The sequence below is a fragment of the Bos indicus x Bos taurus genome, chromosome 23, assembly GCF_003369695.1.
Source record: "Bos indicus x Bos taurus breed Angus x Brahman F1 hybrid chromosome 23, Bos_hybrid_MaternalHap_v2.0, whole genome shotgun sequence".
In the NCBI taxonomy this organism is placed as follows: Eukaryota; Metazoa; Chordata; class Mammalia; order Artiodactyla; family Bovidae; genus Bos; species Bos indicus x Bos taurus.
This window is the reverse complement of record NC_040098.1, coordinates 4,539,764-4,564,743: the sequence shown is the minus strand read 5'-3', so window position 1 is coordinate 4,564,743 and position 24,980 is coordinate 4,539,764. Positions and strand designations below refer to the sequence as shown.

The 24,980-nt window shown below is 44.2% G+C and overlaps 1 protein-coding gene and 1 long non-coding RNA gene across 23 annotated transcripts in view; one reads left to right on the top strand and one right to left on the bottom strand.

The window, feature by feature from the left end:
- The window catches only part of DST (dystonin), a 520,430-nt gene that overhangs the window by 274,831 nt on the left and 220,619 nt on the right, over positions 1 to 24,980 (bottom strand). For all 22 annotated transcript variants that reach the window (XM_027524344.1, XM_027524350.1, XM_027524347.1 and 19 more), the window contains one exon: positions 21,609 to 21,670. In XM_027524344.1, coding sequence (XP_027380145.1) covers positions 21,609 to 21,670 — 62 coding nt within the window. The remainder of the gene's footprint in view (positions 1 to 21,608; positions 21,671 to 24,980) is intronic.
- LOC113881364 lies at positions 14,533 to 16,765 on the top strand. The gene is made up of 2 exons (XR_003508008.1): positions 14,533 to 16,027; positions 16,253 to 16,765. It is a non-coding gene; the product is annotated as an uncharacterized LOC113881364 (long non-coding RNA).

Sequence of the window (24,980 nt, the reverse complement as noted above, 5' to 3'; positions counted from 1 at the left end):
GGACAGAGGAGCCTGGTGGGCTATGGTGTCACAAAGACTTGTTGGTCTTGACACAGTCCATGATGTCGCAACGAGCTGGACTCGACTGAAGCAACTTAACACGCACGCAGGCATGCACTATGCTCCAGTGAAATCAAAGTGTCTGCAAATAGGGCTTCTTTAGTTTTTTAAGCTTATGCATAATGAGATGCTTAAAACATCTGTGAACAATGTGAGACAAACTGTGAGATTAAAAAAAAAGATAACCCTGAAGATCATTAACTTGGGCACAGATCTACAGGACACATTTCTACTTTTAGGTCAGGGCACCTATATTATATCTTCCTGGTATAACTGTACTTAACTCTAAGAAATAGAGCTTTTACACTATTCTTCAAGAATTCAGTTAAGTGTTACTGATTTTGGAGATTTTGCTTTGTTTTTTCAAGTACTAGAAGGCTGTTAATGCTCTTATAGGAAATACAAGTGCCAGATTCTCTCTGCTCAGGCAGAAGGTTGAAATGCCATCTTGTGTTTATGACTCTCCCAGGTTGCTGCTATGTGGATTATTTTATCCGGGCTAAACTCAACCAGAGATGTGATGGCACACAAATAATCACAGCATCTCATCTCAAACTGCCATGCCCACGGGAAGGGACACGGTGTGGGCTTCAGCCAGACCATGGGAAACACACTCCTTTATTTGGAGTTCACCGTCTAACTGGCATCTGGCACTGCAACAGAAAACCACAGCCCCTTCTCAGATGGGCCATCTCCTCAATATGCAATACTCAATGCGATACTCCTCTTCTCATAGGCAATACTATGACACAAACCATAAAAATGCAACCATCATGACCCACCGCCACTGCTATGGAAGACTGGAGGACAGACCTGAGCTTTTGCTAATCTGAAAGATTTCTGAAGAGGGCACTATTCTCTGCGCTTTCCAGATGAGAAAACAAAGGCTTAGAACAGTTCAAGGTTAACCTAAATTATATATACAACATATACATATGTTAGTCACTCTGTTCTGTCCAAATCTTTGTGACTCCATGGGATGTAGCCTACCAGGCTCCTCTATCCATGCAATTCTCCAGGCAAGAATACTGGAATGGGTAGCCGTTCCATTCTCCAGGGGATCTTCCTGATTCAGGGATCAAACCTGGGATTCTTGCATTGCAGGCGGATTCTTTACAGTCTTAAGCCAGCAGGGAATCCATATATATATATATATATATATATATACACACACACACAGAGATGTATAAGAGAATCGTTGAGCTGTATACCTGAAACTTATATGATATTGTAAATCAAATATACTTCAATTTAGATTTTTTAAATGAAAAGGGAGGGACAGTTTTATAAATCCAAGAAAAAAAAAAAAAAAAGGACAGACCTCCTCCGGGCTCTAGGGCACAGTGAGGGAAGATGCTGGAAAAGGCGGACTAGCTCACAGAGACTGCCCACCAGGACAGACTCCAGGCAAGACTAGCTTACTTCCAGGCTGCCTTCCTACCCACTCACCCCAGGCGTTCTTCCCCAGCACGAGGGCTGAGTGCTGCACTCCTTACGGACTGCGGAGAATCTGGTGCTCATCATCTCCCCTTGAGGGCCTGCCCCAACCCTCGCCAAGACCAGCTGCTCTGGGACTCCAGGATGAAACATAGAGAGTCAGGAGGACCCACTCACCCAGGCGCCCCTGGGGAAAGGGGGCAAGGGAGTCTCCGAAATAAACAGAGAAGCCCAAGGACGCTTGAACCTACACCTCTGTGGGGCTGGCGAGGGGCCGCTCTGGTGTGTTAGGGGGGCTCCTCGACCTCAGGACTTAAGCTCTTAACATCCATCCATCAAGATATATGCACTAGATTGCATCTCCGGGGCCGGTCTAAGAAGAAGAGCAGCCTGCTTCCTACTTCAACCACCTGGGGAAATGCAGTTCTCTAAAAGTGACGGACAAACAGCCCCACTCACATGTGAGGGACTGTGCACACGTGCTCTATCAAAACACAATCCGACCACCAGCGCCATGGTATCTCTAAATTTTATTTGAAAATGAGTAGTATATTTCCCATGAGAGTTTTTTTAAAAAATCACAAACAAGAACACTTAAACAATTTTGATAAGAAATTCTTTAAACAGGTAAGAAAGTCACAAAATAATGTATAAAACTTTTAATATAAGGCATGTAGGTTGCCAATAAATATGATTCCCCATACCCCTACAATGGACATGCAATTTAAATGTTAGCATATTCCTGGCTCGATTTTGCTTTCATTCCAGTGGAATCTGAAAATTCTGGTAGTGAATGAATAAAATGCATTGTAAGGAAGCAATTATAATAAAAATGTAGTCTTGTCCATATTATGTTGGTAGATGTTCTTACATTAATTTTAGCTATTGATTCTCCCTCATAAATGCATCTCAATATTGTGCATAAATATTAAGCAAGAGCACTTCAGCAGTGCTGTGCATTTCCTGTATACCATCTGATAGATATCCTGCTGGAAAAATCCTAAAACAACATAGATTTTTGCTACTTTTATTTGTGAAACATTTTTCTTTTTGAAAATAGAAAAATTGGTAACAAAAAGTTGTCAAAAGTGGGCATCGTATGAAAACTATCATATATAGGATGGATAAACACCATTCCCTACTGTGTAGCACAGGGAACTATATTCAGTATCGTGGGACAGACCATAAGGGGAAAGAATATATATATATGCATAACTGAATCTCTTTGCTATAGAGCAGAAACACATCATAAATCAACTATATGTCAATAAATTTTTTAAAAAATAAAAAAATTTTAAATTAAAAAAATGGACATCTGGACTTCCTTAGCGGTACCGCCAGCCAACGCAGGGAACACAGATAGGTTCAATCCCTGACCCGGGAAGATTTACCTGCTGCAGAGCAACTAAACCAGAGCATCGCAACTCCTGGCGGGTGCCCCAGAGCCCGTGTTGCAACCACCAAGCCTGTGTGCTGCAACCAGTGGAGCCCACGCACTTCCCAGGAGGAGCCGCTCACCGCACTGGGAAGCCCGAGCACCACAACAAGGGCAGATCGCCCTCGCTGCAACTACAGGAAGCCCACGCACAGCAACGGAGCCTGAGCACAGCCAAGAAATCATCAATAAAGAAGTGGACATCTGATACGAATACATCCCAAGGGAAAAGGCTAAACATTCATACAGACTTGTGGGATATAAACTGGACCTATGATATGAAAACTCCTTCGAACACATCATCTGTGAGCAACTGTTTAAGTGAAGTGACAAGAGCAAGTGAAGGTAGGAAAATCACCAGAGAGATCTGTTTGTATATTTGTACTTTCAAGATTATAATGCAACTGAGCTGACTAGTCAGGTAAATGTAGATAACTCATGTACAACTAAGGACAGAGAGCCTTTCAAAATGCGTATTATTTGACTGTATTTGTACATCTTTAAACATAGGTTTAATTCCACAGTTTTATACTTTTCATGATCACTTAGGGTGGTGTAGCTTTAATGTATGTGTAGACCCCAACAGAGGAAATTAAGAGTTAATAATCTGCACTGAATTGAACCTATAAGCACATAAACTCTCAAATAAATACTAGGCATGTGATATACAACATGATTAAGGTAATTAACATGTGGGAAATTAACTGTGAAATTAACAATTAACTGTGAAAAATTCTTAAAGAGATGGGAATACCAGATGGGAATACCTGACCTGCCTCTTGAGAAACCTGTATGCAGGTCAGGAAGTAACAGAACTGGACATGGAACAATAGACTGGTTCCAAAAAGGGGAAGGAGTACGTCAAGGCTATATATTGTCACCCTGCTTATTTAACTTATATGCAGAGTACATCATGAGAAATACTGGGCTGGATGAAGCACAAGCTGGATTCAAGATTCCAGGGAGAAATATCAATAACCTCAGATATGCAGATGATACCACCCTTATGGCAGAAAGTGAAGTAGAACTAAAGAGCTTCTTGATGAAAGTGAAAGAGAACAGTGAAAAAGTTGGCTTAAAACTCAACATTCAGAAAACTAAGATTATGGCATCTGGTCCCATCACTAAATGGCAAATAGATGGGGAAACAATGGAAACAGTGGCAGACTTGATTTTCTTGGGCTCCAAAATCACTGTAGACGGTGACTGCAGTCATGAAATTAAAAGACGCTTACTCCTTGGAAGAAAAGTTATGACCAGCCTAGACAGGATGTTAAAAAGCAGAGACATTACTTTGCCAACAAAGGTCCATCTCATCAAGGCTATGGTTTTTCCAGTAGTCACATATGGATGTGAGAGTTGGACCATAAAGAAAGCCGAGCGCCAAAGAATTGATGCTTTTGAACTGTGGTGTCGGAGAAGACTCTTGAAAGTCCCTTGGACTGCAAGGAGATCCAACCAGTCCGTCCTAAAGGAAATCAGTCCTGAATATTCACTGGAACGACTGATGCTAAAACTGAAACTCCAATACTCTGGCCACCTGATGCGAAGTGCGGACTCATTTGAAAAGACCCTGATGTTGGGAAAGATTGAAGGCGAGAAGGGGACGACAAAGGATGAGATTTATACTTTTGGGTGGCATCACTGACTCAATGGACATGAGTTTGGGTAAACTCCAGGAGTTGGTGATGGTGATGGACAGGGAGGCCTGGCGTGCTGCAGTTCATGGAGTCACAAAGAGTTGGACACGACTGAGTGACTGAACCGAACTGAAGGTAATTAACACTGCTGTAAGTTATATATGAAATTAAAGACAGTAAATCCTAAGACTTTCCATCATAAGAGAAAATTTTTTCTCTTTTAATTTTGTATCTATATGAGGTAATGAAGGCTCACTAAACTTACTGTGGTCATCATTTTGTAATGCATGTAAGTCAGGTCATTACGCCGCAAAGCCTAGACTTATACAGTGCTGTACATCAATTATATCTCAATGAAACTGGAAGAAGGGAAAAAAAGAAATTCTTTAAGACATCATCAAGTGTTAGACTATGTCAGCACCATGAATCCACAGCTCAGGCCATCGGTGTTCAGTTCAGCATTTTTAGATGTACACAGTGGTCCTCCCAGCTTCAACAGCTTCCCTCTGAGGTCACTGATCTCTCCCTCTTTCACACAGACATTTCTTCTATATCACATTAAGATCATCTTTTAGGATTTAAAATAGCTCAATTTGAATTCCATCACCTCCACTAGCTTTGTTTGCAGTGATGCTTCCTAAGGCCCACTTGACTTAGCATTCCAGGATGTCTGGCTCTAGGTGAGTGATCACACCATTGTGGTTGTCTGGGTCATAAAGATCTTTTATTAATAGTTCTTCTGTGTATTCTTGCCACTTCTTCTTAATATCTTCTGCTTCTGTTAGGTCCATACCACTTCTGTCCTTTATTTTGCCCATCTTTGCATGAAATGTTCCCTTGGTATCTCTAATTTTGTTGAAGAGATCTCTAGTCTTTCTCATTCTATTATCTTCCTCTATTTCTTTGCATTGATTACTTGAAAAGGTCAGTTTTCATTCCAATCCCAAAGAAAGGCAATGCCAAAGAATGTTCAAACTACTGCACAATTGCACTCATCTCACACGCTAGCCAAGTAAAGCTCAAAGTTCTCCCCCCGCTTGTCCTCCTCATCAGCCCCTTTTAAAACCAGTTTCTGAATTTCCCCTCGGGTTTGCAGCACAGCCAACTTGACAGTGCCTGGAATTGGGGTTTCTGTAAGATCCTAAGAAGTGAGAAACTTAACCACACCTGCAAGACAGGGCTCAGGACGCACAACCCCAGGCTTCAACAGTACATGAACCATGAACTTCCAGAGATCATCAAAAAAGCAGGAGAGTTCCAGAAAAAACATCTACTTCTACAGAGGATGAGATGGTTGTATGGCATCACTGACTCAATAGACATGAGTCTGAGCAAGCTTCGGGAGTTGGTGATGGACAGGGAGGCCTGGCATGCTGCGGTCCATGGGGTCACAAAGAGTCAGACACGACTACGCAGGCAACTGCTTCCAAACTCCATGCCCAAGTCCAACGTGACTCGTCCCCAGCCCCTGACACACTGACCGCTCTCAAGGTCAAGTTCTCCACCAGCAGGGCACGCCCCCATCTTCATCACCGGCTTCTGCCTCCCCCTGCTTGTCCTCCTCATCAGCCCCTTTTAAAACCAGTTTCTGAATTTCCCTTGGGTTTGCAGCACAGCCAACTTGACAGTGCCTGGAAACGGGGTTTTCTCTAAGATCCTAAGGGATGAGAAACCTAACCACACCTGTAAGACAGGGCTCAGGACGCACAACCCCAAACACAGCCCCTGGGCAAACTGGACATTTCCAGCCGAAGGAGCTGGGAGACAGCGGGTGCTGGAAGGGCGCTGCCACCACCCACCCCCAGGCAGGTCATGAGACCTCAGCGGGGAGGTGCTCACTCTGCACCTGGACGAAAGGAGCATCCTTATCTCTGCAGGTGAGAGGAGTCTGAACAGACAGGCCTTCCTGAACTTCTCAAGTTTATTACCCTTGGCTTATGCCCTTCTGTTCTGCCACGTTTCCCTGTGACCCTCCACTCCCCACCAAGCCTGGTGTTAAAACACACTCAGGTTTAACCGTTTCTTCAGGTCTTCATTTCTCCTCGAAGGCTCCTGATTATACAAAGTTCTTATTAAATAATCTGTATGCTTTTCTCTTATTTATCTGTCTTTTGTTTTACAGCCCAGCCAGGAACCTAGAAAGGTTAGAAGGAAAAGATTTCTTCTTCCTCACATGCAATAAGGCTGCAAAGAATCTACTAATATTGTCAGCAAACTATTAGAAAATTCCCCAGTGAGGAAAAGCTAGCTTCAATCAATAGTCTTCTACATTCTGAGCTGAGGGAAATAACAATAGGTAAGTTGGGCAAACTTTACTTATTCATTTATTTACACGTACGTAATTCTTGCTGTTGTTCAGTCATCAAGTCATGTCCGACTCTTTACGACCCCATGGACTGGAGCAGGCCAGGCTTCCCTGTCCTTCACCATTTCCTGGAGTTTGCCCAAGTTTGTGTCCTTATCGAATCAGTGATACCATCCAATCATCTCATCCTCTGCTGTCGCCTTCTCTTCCTGCCCTCAATCTTTCCCAGCATCAGGGTCTTTTCCAGTGAGTCAGCTGTTTGCATCAGGTGGCCAAAGTCTTGGAGCTTCAGCTTCAGCATAGGTCCTTCCAAAGAATATTCAGGCTGGTTCTTTTTATTATATTGTTTTATTTACTTGTACGTATTTAACGCTAGATAAATACATTAATATCAGTTATAAGTAAGAGTAAACTTCCTGCCCCCGAAGTGAACGGAGACCCTGCACTGGGCTGTGGAAGAACGCAGAGCATCAGCGTGGCAGCTCCTCCTGCCTGACCGGGCGACTCACGTTCTGCACCCACAACGCAGCGGGGCTCCTCAGCCTTCACAGGAAGGAGTCATCACGCAATGCCTTTCCTTCCGGACTTTCACCTCACTTCTCACAAAGTGACACTTTTCATCTTCCCATCGCAGTAGTCAGGGGTATATCACAAACACGGGGGAAAGCATCATCTGGTTTCAGGTTCACTGAGGAAGCAACAGGGGCCTGACAGAAGCAGCGTATCAGGCACCGTGCTGGGCTGAGCTGCAGCCTGGAGTCCAGAACAGACGACGCAACAAAGCTTCTGCGGGACCTGCCCACGACGGAAGGACGGGACCGGCGCCGCTGTGAAGCCTGCGCGGCAGGATGGGGCTGTCAGCTCCACTGAGCAAACCGCCTTATCCTCTTCTTTGAAAAGGGCTTAGTCAGTGCCCTTCTCCAGCTAAAACCCCAGCCTCTGGGAGTGCTGGTTGGCTTTCTCATATACTTTTATCTGTATCTCTAAATGCTTGTAAAGCATATTGATTAGAGAAGAATGCAAATAAAAATTTATGGCCGAAGCATCACAGCAAAGACTAGAAGTAACGCAGAAAGAAACGAGAGCTGCACCTCAGCACCGCGCCTTTCCACTGAGCCGTGTCTGCCCCTCCTGACCGCTCTTCAGCCCCGTGGCTCTGCTCAGGCAAGAGGGGCCAAGATGGCGGAGCTTTCCTGGAGAACCAGAAGGTTCTCTGCCACGTTCCAGCCCACCCACGCTGGTCAGGTCGGGTCTGCAGCTCTTGACCGCTCTTCAGCCTTGTGGCTCTGCTCAGGCAAGAGGGGCCAAGATGGCGGAGCTTTCCTGGAGAACCAGAAGGTTCTCTGCCACGTTTCGGCCCGCCCACGCCGGTCAGGTCATGTCGTTCCTGAGCCTCCGGAATGTCACTGGCTAAACAAGGGCTCAACCAGACAACCCACGTTACACGGCCCATCCAGCATGTGGCTCAGCCTAGGCATTCAAAATGGCAGTGTTGGAAGCAGAAGTAATACTATTATTAGCAGTAAGGAAATCAAGAAAAACTATAATTGACCACAAGACAGAACTAAAGTCATTTGATGAATTACTGAGTCAAGTTGTGAGGTTCTCAATTTGAAAAGATACTGTATTATCTGAAAAATTTGAAAAGATACTCATTACTTATCAACAAGTACTAAAATCTCAGAAAAGGGCTTATCTTCTTGTCATAAAATAGTCTGAAGTTCAAAATACATTTTACTATTAATTGATCTTCCATTCTCTATAAACCCCTGTTCTGCAGTCTTCAAAAAATGTTCATGTCATAAAAGTCTGTTAAAGGGCTGTTAAACTGTTTCTATCTGAAGCAGGATAGAGAGACACAGCAGCTAAATGCAACAGCTGACCACGACCTGCAAGCTGCTCTGGGGTAACAGTGTAAAGGACCAACCACCAAACTGAAACACAGGCAAGAGACTGTGAGCCAGCGTAACTTTACGAAGTAGGTAGATGTGGGGCTATGAAAGAGAACACCCCTACTCTTGGGAAATGCTGCAGTACTGAGGGGAAAGGGCCATCTGTATAGTGTAGGACTTACCCCCATGTGGTTCAGATAAAAAATACACACACACACACGCACACACGTGCGGTATTAGAGTCATGATACAGCAAACAGGGTAAGTGCTCCCAAGAGTCAATCTGAGTAATGAGCATACCTAACAGGGCTCCTTGTACTATTTTTATTTTTACAACTTGTTAAAGCATAAAATTATTTCAAACATTAAAAAATATAAAAACAAATCTCTGGTCTATCCCTATTAATTACTGCTTCACAAATCTTATCATAAACGAATGACATGACTATATAGTCTTGGTCTTGGAAAGCAAACGCATCACCACCTAGTTCACCCTCCTACCAACGCATGAACCATTTCTGTTCCACCTCTGATAGATTCCAACTACATCCCCACAGGATTTCGGTGGAAATTTGGGAATGACTGGGGAGTGCCTATCCCATGAAGCCTTAGCTGACTTCACATGAGGCAGTTTTACTGGTTCACGTATAAGAGGATGATGGTGGCCCCAAAGATATCAGGTCCAAATCTCTGGAAACTGAATGTTGCCTTATTTGGAAAACAATCTTTGCAGGTGTGTTAAAAATCTGTGGTGGGACGATTATCCTGGATTATGCCCGTGGGCTCGAAATCCAGTCTCCAACCTCCTTAGAAAAGAGATGCTTGGGGGTCCTAACCCACGGACCAGGAGGCAGCATGTGGCGACGGGAAAGGCAATGCTGGTATCCCCAGACGCTGAGACAGACGGGCACGGCATTCTCCCCAAGAGGTTCTGAAGGGAGCACAGCCTTGCTACCATGGTGATTCGAGCCCAGAAAAACTGAGTCCAGACTTTCAGCCCCCAGATTTGACAGCATAGAGATCACTGTTCTAAGTCAGCAAGCCTGTGTAATTGGTTATAGCAGCCACTGGAAACTAAGAATATACCCTTAGATCAAAACAGACTTAAGTGAACACCTATTACTGGGCACTGTGGATGTTTACAGAGGGGTTTTACATTGAGCTTACATATTCAAACTGGAAAGTATCCATCAATCTTTGGATCTAATAAATCCTAAACTGTAGCTTCTTATATGACTACCCTGACCAATATCTGAAAATGCCCATCACGTTTCTCTGTAACCCTCTCTTCTCAAAGTCTCCTTCTCAATTGTCTCCATCGTCCCTCATCCAAGAGATGTTTCCAGATGCTCACCATCATGGTTGCCTCCAGCAGTCACTTTCCTTTTGACTGCCCCTTTATGCGCAGTCAGGACCTGAACAAACACCCTGGGATGTTGGGTGCCCAGCACACTCTGAGCTCTGCTAACACAGCCTGCGTGCAGGCACACCACTGCCGTCAGCCTGAGGTCATCGGAACCCCCAGCTCCGATGACAGGAATTGCTGCCCGCCAGACCTTCTGCACCTTCTAAATCCTACAGGGAAATCTTCAGTCTTTGAGCAGAACTTTACATTTTCACCGTTAAGTTCTCTCTTTCTGATGAGACCAGAGGTCCAGCCTTCTTGATCTGTTTACTACACTGAGTGTTCCTTCAACCTATAATCTGATCAGCAAGCCTTCCGCAACCCCATCCGAGTACCAGCTACAAACAAGGGGAAGAACTAAGACAGAGGCCCCGCAGTCCCCTCTGTAGGTTCCCTCACTCAGCAGACACGGAGCCATCACAGGAAGACAGCTCCATCGCAGAGTTCACAGTGCCATCACCTGTAGTTCCTCAATGCCTACGTGTGCACTCAAGGCTCTTCCCAACGGCAGTCACATGACTTCAGAGTGCCAGTTATACCACGTTGCTCTTGTCCTCAGGTACTTCCAACATCCTTGGCTGACCCATCCCATCTGCTTCTTATCTGTCTTCACCATTTCTTTTTTTAATTGAGATACAGCTGACTGATGATGCTGTGTTAGTCTTGCGTGCGGCTTTGCCGTTTCTCTCCACCTGATCTCCTCCCAGCAAACCCAGCGTCCAGTGCAGCAGGCTCAAGACTCACGGCCCCGCCCAGCCCTGGCCCACCCCTCCGCTGCACCCCGCTCAAGCCAGCACCCCTGTCCTGGCACACTCAGAGTGCCCTTGACACTCAGAGCCACCCCAAATCTCCTGGCCCCGATCTTGTAAAACCCCACTGTTTAGCACTCGTTCTGACACTTCATCCTGTGCTGCCAGGCGTAACAGGTAATGGTTTTGAAACAAAAGAGGTAGCAGTGAAAGAGTCAGTCACCCCGTCATGTCCAACTCTTGCAACCCCGTGGACTAGAGCCCACCAGACTCCTCTATCCAAGCCGTTCTCCAGGCAAGAATACTGGAGTGGGTAGCCAGTCACTCCCTTCTCCAAGGGATCTTCTCACAAATGTATTTAATGTCTCCAGCAAAGTGGTAAGCTGCATTAAAACTGGAGCCTATTACACAGAGTGAAGTAAGTCAGAAAGAAAAACACCAATACAGTGTATTAACGAATACATATGCAATTTAGAAAGATGGTAATGATGACCCTGTATGCGAGACAGTGAAAGGGACACAGATGTAAAGAACAGACTTTTGGACTCTGTGGGAGAGGGCTGGGGGGGATGATTTGAGAGAATAGCATTGAATCACGTATATTATCATATGTGAAATGAATCACCGGTCCAGGTTCAATGCATGAGACAGGGAGCTCAGGGCTGATGCACTGGGATGACCTAGAGGGATGGGACTGGGAGGGAGGTGGGAGGGGGGTTCAGGATGGGGAACACATGTACACCCGTGGCAGATTCATGTCAATGTATGGCAAAAACCACCACAATACTGTAAAGTAATTAGCCTCCATTTAAAATTAATTAATTAAAAAGAAAAAAACAGTACTTTCTAAACTGTATTTCAGATACAGCCCTGATTATACAAATGTTCAATACAGCCCTGTTGAAAGTAAACAGTATTATCTTGGACATTTTTAATTGGTGAGGGGCTTCCCTTGTGGCTCAGCTGGTAAACAGTCTGCCTCCAATGTGGGAGACCTGGGTTCGATCCCTGGGTTGGGATGATCCCCTAGAGAAGGGAAAGGCTACCCCCACTCCAGTATTCTGGCCTGGAGAATTCCAGGGACTGTATAGTCCATGGGATCACAAAGAGTCAGAAACAACTGAGCAACTTTTACTTTACTGATGAGGAACTGACCCAAAGAAATCACTATTCTTCATGATGAGAAGATATTCAGAATTTCTCAGTCCCAAGCTATGACCGTCTATATGAAACCATGTCAGACTCATCTGTGTTATCTCTTACTGTTTTGAAATGGTCAGGGTTACCAAATCAACAATTTTTTGCATTTAAAAAAACATGATTTGCTTCTAAACTCTACACTTTTGAGTCTATCCCCCCTCCCCGTTTAACCCTTCCTCTACTACATACATATCTCTAACACCACAACAGAAATAACTCAAACATCACATCGCATTTGTAAAGATACTAGACCAGGGTCCAAAGGTGAGCTCGACTCCCCCTTCAGCTCTGCTCACTGCATTCATCCTTCGAGCAGCAGAGAGAGCACAATGTCTGGAGTCAGGCAGACTGGCGTGTGACCCTCACTTCCTCCCTAGACAGGTCTCCAGCCTGCGTGATCTCTCTTAGCCTCTTTCCCACATGCATCCTGAGGTCTACCAGCTTCACGACCTGAGGAAATTATGCAACCTCCCTGGGCATCAGTTTCAACACCTGTAACACAGGGATTCAGAACAGTCAGGATGGAGACGAATGAACGAAGAAGGTGTGGCACATATACACAACGGAATGTTACTCATCCGCAAAGCAGAAGGGAACAATGCCATCTGCAGCTACATGGATGAACCTAGAGATGATCATCCTGAGTGAAGTGAGTCAGACAGATAAAGACAAATATCGTACGATACTGCTTACATGTGGAATCTAAACTACAACATAAATGCACTTTTATACAAAACAGAAACAGACCCACAGACAGAGCAGACCCGTGGCTGCTAAGGGGGAGGCGGGGCTGTGGGGAAGAGAGGGTTAGCAGACACAAGCTAGTCCACACAGCATCAAAGGACATGCCTGCTGCCCAGCACAGGGAGCTATCTTCAGTATCCTGTGACAAATCACAATGGAAAAGAATGTGGAAAAAATGTGAGACATACACAGATGTGAAGTGGAAGTCGCTCAGTCGTGTCTGACTCTTTGCGATCCCATGGACTGTACCGCCCGTGGAATTCTCCAGGCTACCGGAGTGGCTACTGGAGTGGGGAGCCTTTCCCTTCTCCAGGGGATCTTCCCAACCCAAGGAGCGAACCCAGGTCTCCCGCATCACAGAAAGATTCTTTACCAGCTGAACCACCAGGGAATCCACCAGGGAAGACACACACACACACATACATAAAAAACTGAATCACTTTGCTGTACAACAAAAATTAACATCATATTGTAAATCAACTATACTTCAATAAAATAAAATTTTTTAAAAAAAGAACAGGTCCTTTCCATAAGAATTGTTATGAGAAATAGACATTAAGACACAAAAGTGACAAATCCTGGTATGTGGTTTGCTCTCAAATAATATTAGCAGCTATTACTATTGGTAGTAATAATAGTATTAATATTGAAGGTATTAGTTAATATTAATTCATTATTAATAAATACAGCTTACAATAGATATGCAGTAGCTACAATTATTTTTTAAACCTGCTTATAATATTTGTTGATTATATCAAATGAATCTGATGGTCCATTATAACATTTATCATTTTCTCTATGACAGGTGCTCTCTCATAGAGTGGCCCTGGCTCAGCAGCAACAGCTTTTTGTTGAAAACCTAACTTCCTGGAACTTATTAGAATGGTAGAGTTTCAGGTCCCTCCCAGATCTACTGAATAAGAAGCCTTGGGCTGAAGCCCAACCATCTACTGTAACAAGCCCTCCAAGAGACTCTGATGTAGCTCAAGTTTAAGAACCACTCATGTAAGTCTAAGGTCTTGAAAAAAAGATCTTATTTGCGGATTTTAAGAACCAATACTTGCATTATAGTTTCAGAAAAAGCATTTGTCATTAGTCCTGTATAAAGTTGATGCTTCAAAAATTCTCCTCTCTCATCTGTGCCCACAGATGGTAAAATTACTCAAGAAGTATGTGATGGCTGAGAACACATTCCTTAAAAGTTATCACCATATTCTCAGCTTAGGGGTCTACATTTTCTTCCAGCCACCAAATCAATAAAAAATAGTGTGATTGATTCAGCGGAGCCATGAAGTTGTTGCCTTTACAATACGTGCAAAGGATATCTCTGCCTTGAGTAAATCAAGCTTTCCCAAGACAAGACGGAACAGAGATTAAAGTGTGATCCTTAGCAGGCTGTCTCCCAGGTGGTAACCACGCAGGTTACTAAGAGGGAGTAGTTCAGTACTGGAATCCAGGGCCTTTTCCTCTCCAAATGCACTTATGTGTCAATAAACTAAAATTCGGGCTTCCCAGGTGGCTCAGTAGTAAAGAATCTGCCTGACAATGCAGGAGATGCAGGTTTGATCCCTGGGTGGGGAAGATCCCCTAGAGGAGGGAATGACAACCCACTCTGGTATTCTTGCCTAGAGAATTCCATGGACAGTGGAGCCTGGCGGGCTACAGTCCACGGGGTCACAAGGAGCCGGACACGACTGAGCACACAAAGTAAAGCTCAGCCCAAACATCTGACTACACAATGTTAAGAATAAGTTCACAGTACAGTCAAGCAGTGCTGAAGAACATAACTCCACCATAAATGGTTAGCTAGAGGAATCCAACACAAGGGAAGCACACTATATGAATTGCCCAGACTCCAAGCTTCCAAAAACTGTTCTTCACCTTAAATTATTCTTCTTCAATACAGCCTCTCAGTCACAGCTCAAGTTCTAATTCTGGGTCCAGGCAAACAATGAGTTAAAAAGGAATCTTCTAGTCTTTCAAATGTTTCAGGAAATAAAAGGATGCCTTGCCTCCTGTGTCCTTAGAGCAAGACAAAAGCTACATCATCAGGACTTAGAGATCTGGGTGCCATACACATGCTCATGAAGTTCTAGACAGAAAGACAGAACTGCATGTGATCAAGAATAACAAAAATTAAACAGTGACCTAAGACCCTCTAGTATATAAAGTCCCATTGGCAGAATGGGCAAAAATAAATACTCATCAATTTTATATTTTAGAATAACTCTCTCAGTAAAATTTAGCTAACTGAAGTCACAGGTATTTTCAATAACACCCAGCTCATGTTTTAGCGCTACAATTTAAATTATGCTAAAGAATAATCCAATACTTCCCACCAGGGAAGTCAAAGAATAATACATAATTGTTACTTAACAATAGTTTTATACAGAGATCATAATCTGCAAGGAAAATAATCCAGTATATTCTGTGTGTGAATAAACATGTAGAGGTAGCAGATGAATGTGTTAACTGGGATATATTCTTAAATATATTCTGAAGAAGGAGGAACCAAAAGGAAAACGTTCTTGCTAGAACAATCAGTTTAAGGACAGGCTTAGTCATACAACTGAAATACCAGAGCACTAAAATTTAAATACACTTGGAAAAAAGCCAGAGACGTCTGCTCACCAACAAACATAAGTTTTAATTAAGCAAACTATTTAAACAAATGTCATTTTAGCCCCAATATAAAATAAGGCTCTAGTCATCTTTTCTGGAGAGAAAGCTATATGAAAAAAAATCCTAACCAAGTATTTCAAGGAAACAACGTTTACGCGCTTGGATACAACAGTAACCTAAGCAATCATCTAAAAAGTCCGCAGTGTTTACTTTACTCGGTCAAATCAACTTTGAAAAATCGACCTTGCCAGAAGCTTCCCCGGGCACTGAGTATACACTAGTTTAGAGCCGGATAAATCCTAACTTCCTGAGTCACGAGGATTAATTAGCAAATAGCTGAAACTGTAAGGTGGGGAAAGTCAACAGTCTAACAGCCCTGGAAGCCGGCGGCACGTCGGTGCGCCAAGGCGCTCCGGGCGGGGCGGGCGCCCGGCCAGGTCACGCTGCCGCATCCCTGCTGACGCGGCGGGACCAGTGCGGCTGGCTGCTCCCCGTGAGATCGGGGACGAAGACGCGAGACGTGAGAACCCAAGCGCAGGTACACGGAGTCCACAGGCCCCTTTCCGCGAGGGGACTGTGTGCAAGAAGAGGGAAAAGGAGGGAGAAGAGGCCTTGGGCCCCAAGAGCAACCACGGATGGGGAGGGGCGTGTGGGGAAAGGACTCATTTAAGGAGATGAGCGAGCCTTAGATGATCGGAGTCTGGAGCCAAGGGTCCCCGCAGGGCTCCAAGGGCTCCAAGAGCTCCGGCTCTTTCTAAACCAGATGAACTAAGAGGGAAGTGCTTGCGGTCAAGCGGAGACGCGGACGAGGCAGGCAGTGCCCGGGCGTCCCAGCCCTGCTTCTCTGTCTTATCGGCAGCACCCATTTCGGCCTCCTCTTCGGCCACCGCTTGCTGTGGGTTGCCCACCGGCCAGGCGCCGCCTGCCTGCTCATCTGGGCGATGGCATCAAGCCCCCCACCAACCCACCACTCCCACCGCCCAGGGAGGAGGGCCAGAGCAGCGTCACAGACGACCAACCGCAGGGTCATCTGCCTCCCACCTTTGCCTTAAGTGTCACAGGCCGACAGTTTTGCAGGAAGCAAGTCTCTTTTCAAAGACAAAATAGTTATCAAATGAAAGGGAAAATCCCGTGAAGATCTGTCCTGGGACTAAGCTCTCAATCACCTCACTGCCTGAAGAAGCAGAACTACAAGGAACAGTCTTCTTGGAGCCACAACTGGGGTAAAATAATTGCATAAAATTACATTAAAGTAAACACATAAAATAATAACATAGAGCAAAAGTTTTAAGAATTCTTTCAAAAGATGGGGAGCACCCTGTGGTCTGAGTCAGCCCCCCAGGCCGCTGAGCGCAGGGCAGAGGCCCCTGGACGCAGTCCCAGCACACAGGTCCCGCTGTCGGGGCGCCCCGCCCCTCTAACCCCAAACCTCCCCCCTTCTTCTCTTTCTCCTCCTCTGTCCCCACTTTCCTCTCCCTGCTCCCAGGTTTAAGGAGGGCCACAATCAGACAAAGCAGAGCAAGTACACACACAGAATGACTCAAACGCCTTCTAAATGATTTTATTCCCACTTTTTTCTCTCTTTACCCATCAATTACTCCATTCTGTTGACTCATGGTCACCCTTTCCCTTCACATTTTTGGCATGATTAATTTTATGAAAAACTCTTCAAATAACATACTTTCCATTCACTAAAAAGGAACACGGTGGGGCAAGAAAGATAAGAGACTCACTTCTCTTCTGTCCCTGTTTCTCCTGAATACGTTCAGTATTTCAAGGGAAGAACATAAGAAAATCAACACAGAAGAAATATTTCTAATATTGACATTTTAACCTAAAATCCATACACTTATTTTCCATTTCCTGCAAACTGGGTTGTGACCAAATGATCTCTGACAGCACAAGTGTCTTACACTCCTCTGTCATCCCTTGGGTGAAACACACAAGAAATGACACAAAGGCTGGCCTTTTTCTGGCCAGCTCGGGACACAAACCTGAACAGCCTGCTGCCCCACATCTGGGGATACGTAATCACCTTTCCCAGTTGAAGGTAATGCTCTAACTTCCAAACAGAAAAGAATAAAATATCATAAAATTATGTTCTCACACATTTGAGTTTTGTGTCAGAAATTTTAGTGCACAATTTTTTAATAAGAGTAAATTTTAAACTCTGACCTACATCAAGAAACAAATATGCTACTTTGATTATAACCCTAACCAGTTGGACTGGCATCTATCAAATGGCTATTGTGTGTAAAATTATTATTTTCCTAATTCTTACTGGGTTACAGCAGAAGCCTTATATCTTTGAGATGTGTTATTTTACTAAAAAAAAAAAAAAAAGACATCACTTACTCCACATAAATCAAGATGGGCACCCTTGCCATCTGACTCTGAAGGCTGTGTGTGCGTAACCACTAAATGAAACCACCGTTGGAGGGTTGTTGGAGGGTTAAGTGATTTAAGCATGTGTGTGCATTATCCACGCAAGGCACCAGGATGCACCCTAGGAGTGGATGACGCAGCCTTGTTGTCAGCGTTTTGAATTTTTAGCAAACGCACTTTCCTTAAACACATTCATCCAGTTTACAAAATGCTCATCAGATGAGTGGTCCAGCCCAACACATCCAGGAGACGGTGGGTCCCCACTAGCATCCATCTCAGGCCAGCAGGGCGTTCCCACGGGTCACCCTGGTGAACTTCTATCCTCAGCTGTCAGCACTATGGGGCTTACGCTCCAGGGACACTGGCCAACCCTCTGCACCACCCTCCCCCACACCCCGATGGCCACAGTCACACAGACTGCCAGGCCAGACAGGCACATGGAGAGATGCTCCACATCATGGATTATCAGAGAAATGCAAATCAAAACTACCACGAAGTACCACCTCACGCCAGTCAGAAGAGCCACCATTAAAACGTCTACAAGTAACAAATACTGAAGAGGTTGTGGAGAAAAGGGACAACTATACAGTGCTATACAATGCTGGTGGGAATGTAACCTGGTGCAGACACTATGAAAAACAGCATGGAGGTTCTTCAAAAAACTAAAAATAGAGCTACCACATAATCCTACAATCCCACTCCTGGGCGTAGATATGGACAAAACTGTAATTCAAAAAGATACATGCATGTCTATATTCTTAGCCGGACTATTCACAATAGACAAGACATAGAATAATCTAAATGCCCATCAACAGATAAAAAGATAAAGAGGCGGTACACACATACAATGAACTACTACTCAACCATCTGAGAATGAGAGATGCCATTTGCAGCACTATGGATGGATCTGGAAATTATCATACTAAGTGAAGTAAGTCAGAAAGAAAAAGACAAACATCATATGATACCACGTAGAAGGAATCTAAAATGTGACACAACCGAGAGGGGTGGGATAAGGGGGCTGGGACGGAGGCTTAAGAGGGGGATATATACTTGTAGATACACACACATATGTATACTTAGGCTGATTGACACTGCTGTATGGCCGAAACCAACACAACATTGAAAGTAACTATCCTCCAATTAAAACTTTTTAAACTAAACACTAAATAAAATATGACACAAATGAACTTATCTATGAAACAGCAAAACATGGCATCCGGTCCCATCACCTCATGGCAAACAGATGGGGAAACAGTGGAAACAGTGTCAGACTTTATTTTGGGGCTCCAAAATCACTGCAGATGGTGACTGCAGCCATGAAACTAAAAGACGCTTACTCCTTGGAAGGAAAGTTATGACCAACAGATAGCATATTCAAAAACAGAGACATTACTTTGCCAACAAAGGTCCGTCTAGTCAAGGCTATGGTTTTTCCTGTGGTCATGTATGGATGTAAGAGTTGGTCTGTGAAGAAAGCTGAGTGCCGAAGAATTGATGCTTTTGAACTGTGGTGTTGGAGAAGACTCTTGAGAGTCCCTTGGACTGCAAGGAGATCCAGCCAGTCCATTCTGAAGATCAGTCCTGAGTGTTCTTTTGAAGGACTGATGCTAAAGCTGAAACTCCAGTACTTTGGCCACCTCATGCGAAGAGTTGACTCATTGGAAAAGACCCTGATGCTGGGAGGGATTGGGGGCAGGAGGAGAAGGGGACGACAGAGGATGAGATGGCTGGATGGCATCACCGACTCGATGGATGTGAGTCTGAGTGAACTCCGGGAGTTGGTGATGGACAGGGAGGCCTGGTGTGCTGCGATTCATGGGGTCGCAAAGAGTCGGACACGACTGAGCGACTGAACTGATGAAAAAGAAACAGTTCCACAGTCATAGAGAAAAGACTGTGGTTGCCAAGGGAAGAGGGAAAGGGAGAGATGGAGCGGGCGTGTGGGGTTGGCAGATGCAAACTATTACACACAGGATGGGAGACAAGGTCCCCCTGCATGGCACAGGGAACCATGATCAGCATCCTCTGATAAACCAGAATGGAAAAGAATCTGAAGAAAATGTACGCTGTTGTTGTTTAGTTGCGAAGTCATGTCTGATTCTTTTGTGACTCCGTGGACTGTCAGGCTCCTCTGTCCATGGGACTCTCCAGGCAAGAACACTGGAGTGGGTTGCCATTTCATTCTCCAGGGGATCTTCCCGACCCAGGGATCGAACCCAGGTTCTCCTGCATTGCAGGTGGATTCTTTACCACTGAGCCACCAGGGAAGAAAATGTATATATCTGTATAACTAAGTCACTTTGCTGTACAGCAGAAATTAACACATTGTAAATCAATTATACTTCAATAAAAATTTTTCTTGAAAAAAGATTGGCAGCCACCAAAGGGGCATCTTTTCATCCAAAACCTCACTTCCCCTGGACTCATTTCAGAAATGGAAAAGTCTTGTCAGAGTCTTCAGCTCCGACATCCCACACCCCAGCCCACACACCAGCCCCGCTCTGCTCCAGCCTGTGCAGGGTCCGCTCTCACGGGAGGCATGGGACACAGGATGACACAGAAGCCAGGCGGAGGGCAGGCAGGCTGCTGGCATGATGCTCTCCGTAGAAGTCACAACACACTTCCTCCTGAAAGCATCAGACAGCAGACCTCTGACCAACGCATCAGAGGATGAGGAACAGAAATCCCAGCAGTAACAGAAATGCCCACAAACTGACCCTCAGATGGGGAGTGGGTGACATGGCTCACCTGAAGGGCGTGTCAGATTTGGGAAAAGGATTCTGTCCATGGGTGATGAGAGAGAGGACTAAAACCTCTCACGTCATCTGACATATCCCATGAAATACGCATCACTTTCATAGATGGTTATTAGATGTGATTATAGTATGGGCACCATCTCCCTAGGCTACATGATGGTTTAAATAGGATCTCCAGGACAGCCTAAGAATATAACCACTTTTACCATAATGTTTCTATGTGAGAAAACTCTCTCCAAGTCCCAAACAACAGACTTAAAATACTGCCTCCTTCTAACTTCAGGACTGGCCATAAAAAGCCAAAAAAAGGGGACTGTGAAATCCCATGGGGTCCTTAGATGAGATTTATAGAATCACTGGATTGGTGGGACCCAATAATGCCAAGAAATTGTATGCATGCGTGGTACACATGTGTATTTCTGAGGAGAGCCTACAACAGATTCTCAAAGTGACCCATAGAACACAAATATTAATTAAGAACCACAACTATTAACTATTTCACAGATAAATCCAGAATTAGCATCAACTTCTGGTTCACATTAAGTATAAGAAAACTGAGTCTAGACTTCTGTCTATAACCCATCTTTATTCCCACCTAACTCTCCACCATTCACATAAACCTGACACCAGAACTTGCCTGCAGTCTTGAGAGGAAAAAAAAAGGTTATTAAAAATTGCAGTTTATAATGCCCTAACATGTAACCTGCGGAGATTTTTGAGAGTCTAATAATAAGAGGTTGGACTGAGGTCACAGACCGAACCGCCATCACTGGGCAGTCGTCTCCAACCCCCATCAGGACCCGCAGGCCACACACCAAGTAACAACAGATGCCTGAAATGAACATGAAATACTCTAGAACTGAAACTCGGCAGCTGACACTGAAAGGTTTTTCTTCAGAGCCATATACTAAAGTACTGTACAATAAATTAAAGTCTGCAAAACCATCCCAAGATGCAAAAGAAACGCACACTGACCTTCATGAGATGCTGATTTATCCATTTTGTAAATGTTTTCTTTTGAACTTTGTCCCGTTCATCTGCAAGGGGGAGAAAAGATATAAAAGGAGGTTGGTAAAAATCCAGGAAGAGGAGACCTTCATTATCATAATGCAAATAAAGAAAAGTAAGATGTTCAAAAGGTACTCTTCAGTGCACTTGCATTTACATCGTGAGGTTTGAGAGACCTCTTCCTAATACGGCGTCTGCCAGCACTGACCTCTGCTGCACCACCCTCTCCCCTCACCGCCGCCACCACCAAGAAGCCCTCTCACCCCCTCCGTCGCCACCAGCTTAGGGCAAGCCCTTGCATGAACTTCCAAAGCACTTGGTCACAGATAACATCCCACTTGGTCTTCAAGATCACAAAAGGTAGGGTCATTTCCATCTCACAGAAGAGGAAACCAAGACCTCCAGCAGTTAAAAGATGTGTCGATGATTAGTTCGCAAACACGTAAAGTTGAAAGGCATGACTGAATTCATGTCCTCTAGCTTGAATTACAAACCAAGCGGCCTCTCTGTTAGATTCCCTGTGTTGAACCATCTGGTAACAACGGAACCCCTCACTAGATCCTTGGCATGGAGGGTGATGCCGTCCTGGTTTCTAGACATGGTTCAGAGAACAGTGAGGGGGGTCTTATGATTTAGGAGTGCACTAGAATACTCTGGCTCATCAAGTTATCATTTCAAAGAGAACCCTGATCTCCAACGCCTAGAGAGGAGGCTGGTAGCCACACCCGCTCCCTGTCCTGCTCCAAGGCAGGAATCCTTGCTGTGCTGTTCCGTCCTCCTCTCTCTGCATCTGGGGATGGCTCTTCCTCTCCCCTCTGCAGTCCTCTTTCCTTTCCTCTCACTGGTCCACATCTCCATCCCTTCCTTGGGGGCAAACAGGCCTCACTCTCTTCATCTCTTTCCCTCCTCATTCTTCGTCCCTGAGTCCCCATAAACTACTTTAACAGAAAGAAGTGTCTCTGAAAATGCTTGCCTAAAAACAGGGCAACCATATGATCCTACAATCCTACTCCCAGGCACAGATCCAAGAAAACCATAATTCCAAAAGACGCATGCACCACAATCTTCACAGCAGCAGCGTTTACAACAGCCAAGAAGTGAAAACAATCTAAGTGTCCACTGACAGATGAGTGGATAAAGCCGCAGTACATACACACGATGGAATACTACTCAGCCATAAAAAGAGTGATGCTATAGCAACACAGACGGACCTAGAGAGTCCCACACTGCGTGAAGAAAGTCAGACACAGAAAGACAAATGCCATATGATGTCACCTAAATGTGGAACCTAAAATGATACAGATCAACCTATGAAACAGAAACAGACTCACAGACATAGAGAACAGACGTGGTTGCCAAGGGGGTGGGGGAAGCAGTGGGAGTGTGGGATCAGCAGATGCAAACGGTTACACAGGATGGATACACTAGGCCCTACTGTACAGCACAGGGGACTACATTCAACATCCTGTGATAAACTGTGAGGAAAGGGATACAAGAAGGAATATATATATATATATATATATATATAAAAAACTGAATCGCTTTGCTGATTTAAAAGGTGATGCAAATGAACTTCCTTACAAAACAGAAACAGACTTACAGGTGTCAAAAACAAACTTACAGTTACCAAAGGGGAAATATGGAATGGGAGATAAATCAAGAGTTTGGGATTAACATACACACACTACTATATATCAGATAGACAATCAACAAGGATCTACTGTATAGCCTAGGGAACTCTACTCAATATTCTGTGATAACCTATATGGGAAACGAATCTCAGAAAGAATGAACATATGCATATGTGTAACTGAAGCACACTGCTGCACACTTGAAACTAACACACTCCTGCTGCTGCGGCTAAGTCACGTCAGTCGTGTCCAACTCTATGCGACCCCAACAGGCTCCGCCGTCCCTGGGATCCTCCAGGCAAGAACACTGGAGTGGGTTGCCATTTCCTTCTCCAATGCATGAAAGTGAAAAGTCACTCAGTTGTGTCCAACTCTTCACGACCCCATGGACTGCAGCCTACCAGGCCCCTGCATCCATGGGATTTTCCAGGCAAGAGTACTGAAGTGGGGTGCCACTGCCTTCTCCAACACAACATTGCAAATCAACTATAATCCTATAAAATTTTTAAAAAAAGAAATGGTTGTCCTATGTATGAAAAGTATTTATATGCCTTATACTAATTTAAACATAAACAAAAAGTCTGGTATATGTCAACTGGGAAAAATATCTATTAGTTACTATTAACACAAAAAACACAAATAAAAAAGAAAAAAATGAGTATCATAAAGTATAACTGGGCAAAAAAAGGCAAACAATGAAGATGATTAAAATTTATGAAATGAAATTAATAAAATTTTTAAATGAAAAATTAAATGCCCACGGGTACTCAACCTCACTAGCAAATAATAATAAAATAACAATATATGTAAATAGTTATATATATAAATGTATATAACATAAAATATACAAAATAATAAAGTAATAAAAATAAGCTTTTTAACCTATCAAGTTGCCAAGATTTTATGAAAAAATAAATTCATATTGACAAAGGAACAGTGGAGCTTCCCCAGTGGCTCAGCAGTAAAGACTCTGCCTGCAGTGCAGGAGACCCAGGAGACATGGGTTCAATCCCTGGGCTGAGAAGATCCCCTGGAGAAGGAAATGGCAACCGACTCCAGTATTCTTACCTGGGAAATCCCATGGACAGAGCCGCCTGGGGGGCTACAGTCCATAGGGTCTTAAAGAGTCGGACACAACTGAGCAACTAAGCACGCACATATATGCATATAGTATGTATGTGTATATACTGTTGTTCAGTTGCTCAGTCAAGTCTGATTCGTTGCAATCCCATGAATTGCAGCATGTCAGGCTCCTCTGTCCCCCAGTACCTCCCAGAATTTGTTCAAATTCATGTTCATTGAGTCAGTGATGCTATTAACCATCTCTTCCTCTGTCGCCCCCTACAATATACATATATATATACACATACAGTGGGTGTGTATATACACACATACACATTGCTATTGGAAATGTACTTCGGTTTAAATCCTCTAGAACTTCACTGTCAACACTCTAGTCATGAGTCACATATATGGCTATTAAACTCTGAATTTAATTAAAACAAAATAAAATGAACAATTCAGTTCTTTTATTACCCAGTCACAACTCAAGTGTGTACTGGCTAACACTGGACAATACAGATAAAGAACATTCCCACCATCACAAACATTTCTACTGGAGAGTGCTGCTCTAGGACAATTTGCCAATAAATATAAAAAGCCTTAAAAATATAGATGACGTATCCCAGCAAGCCCACTTCTAAAATTT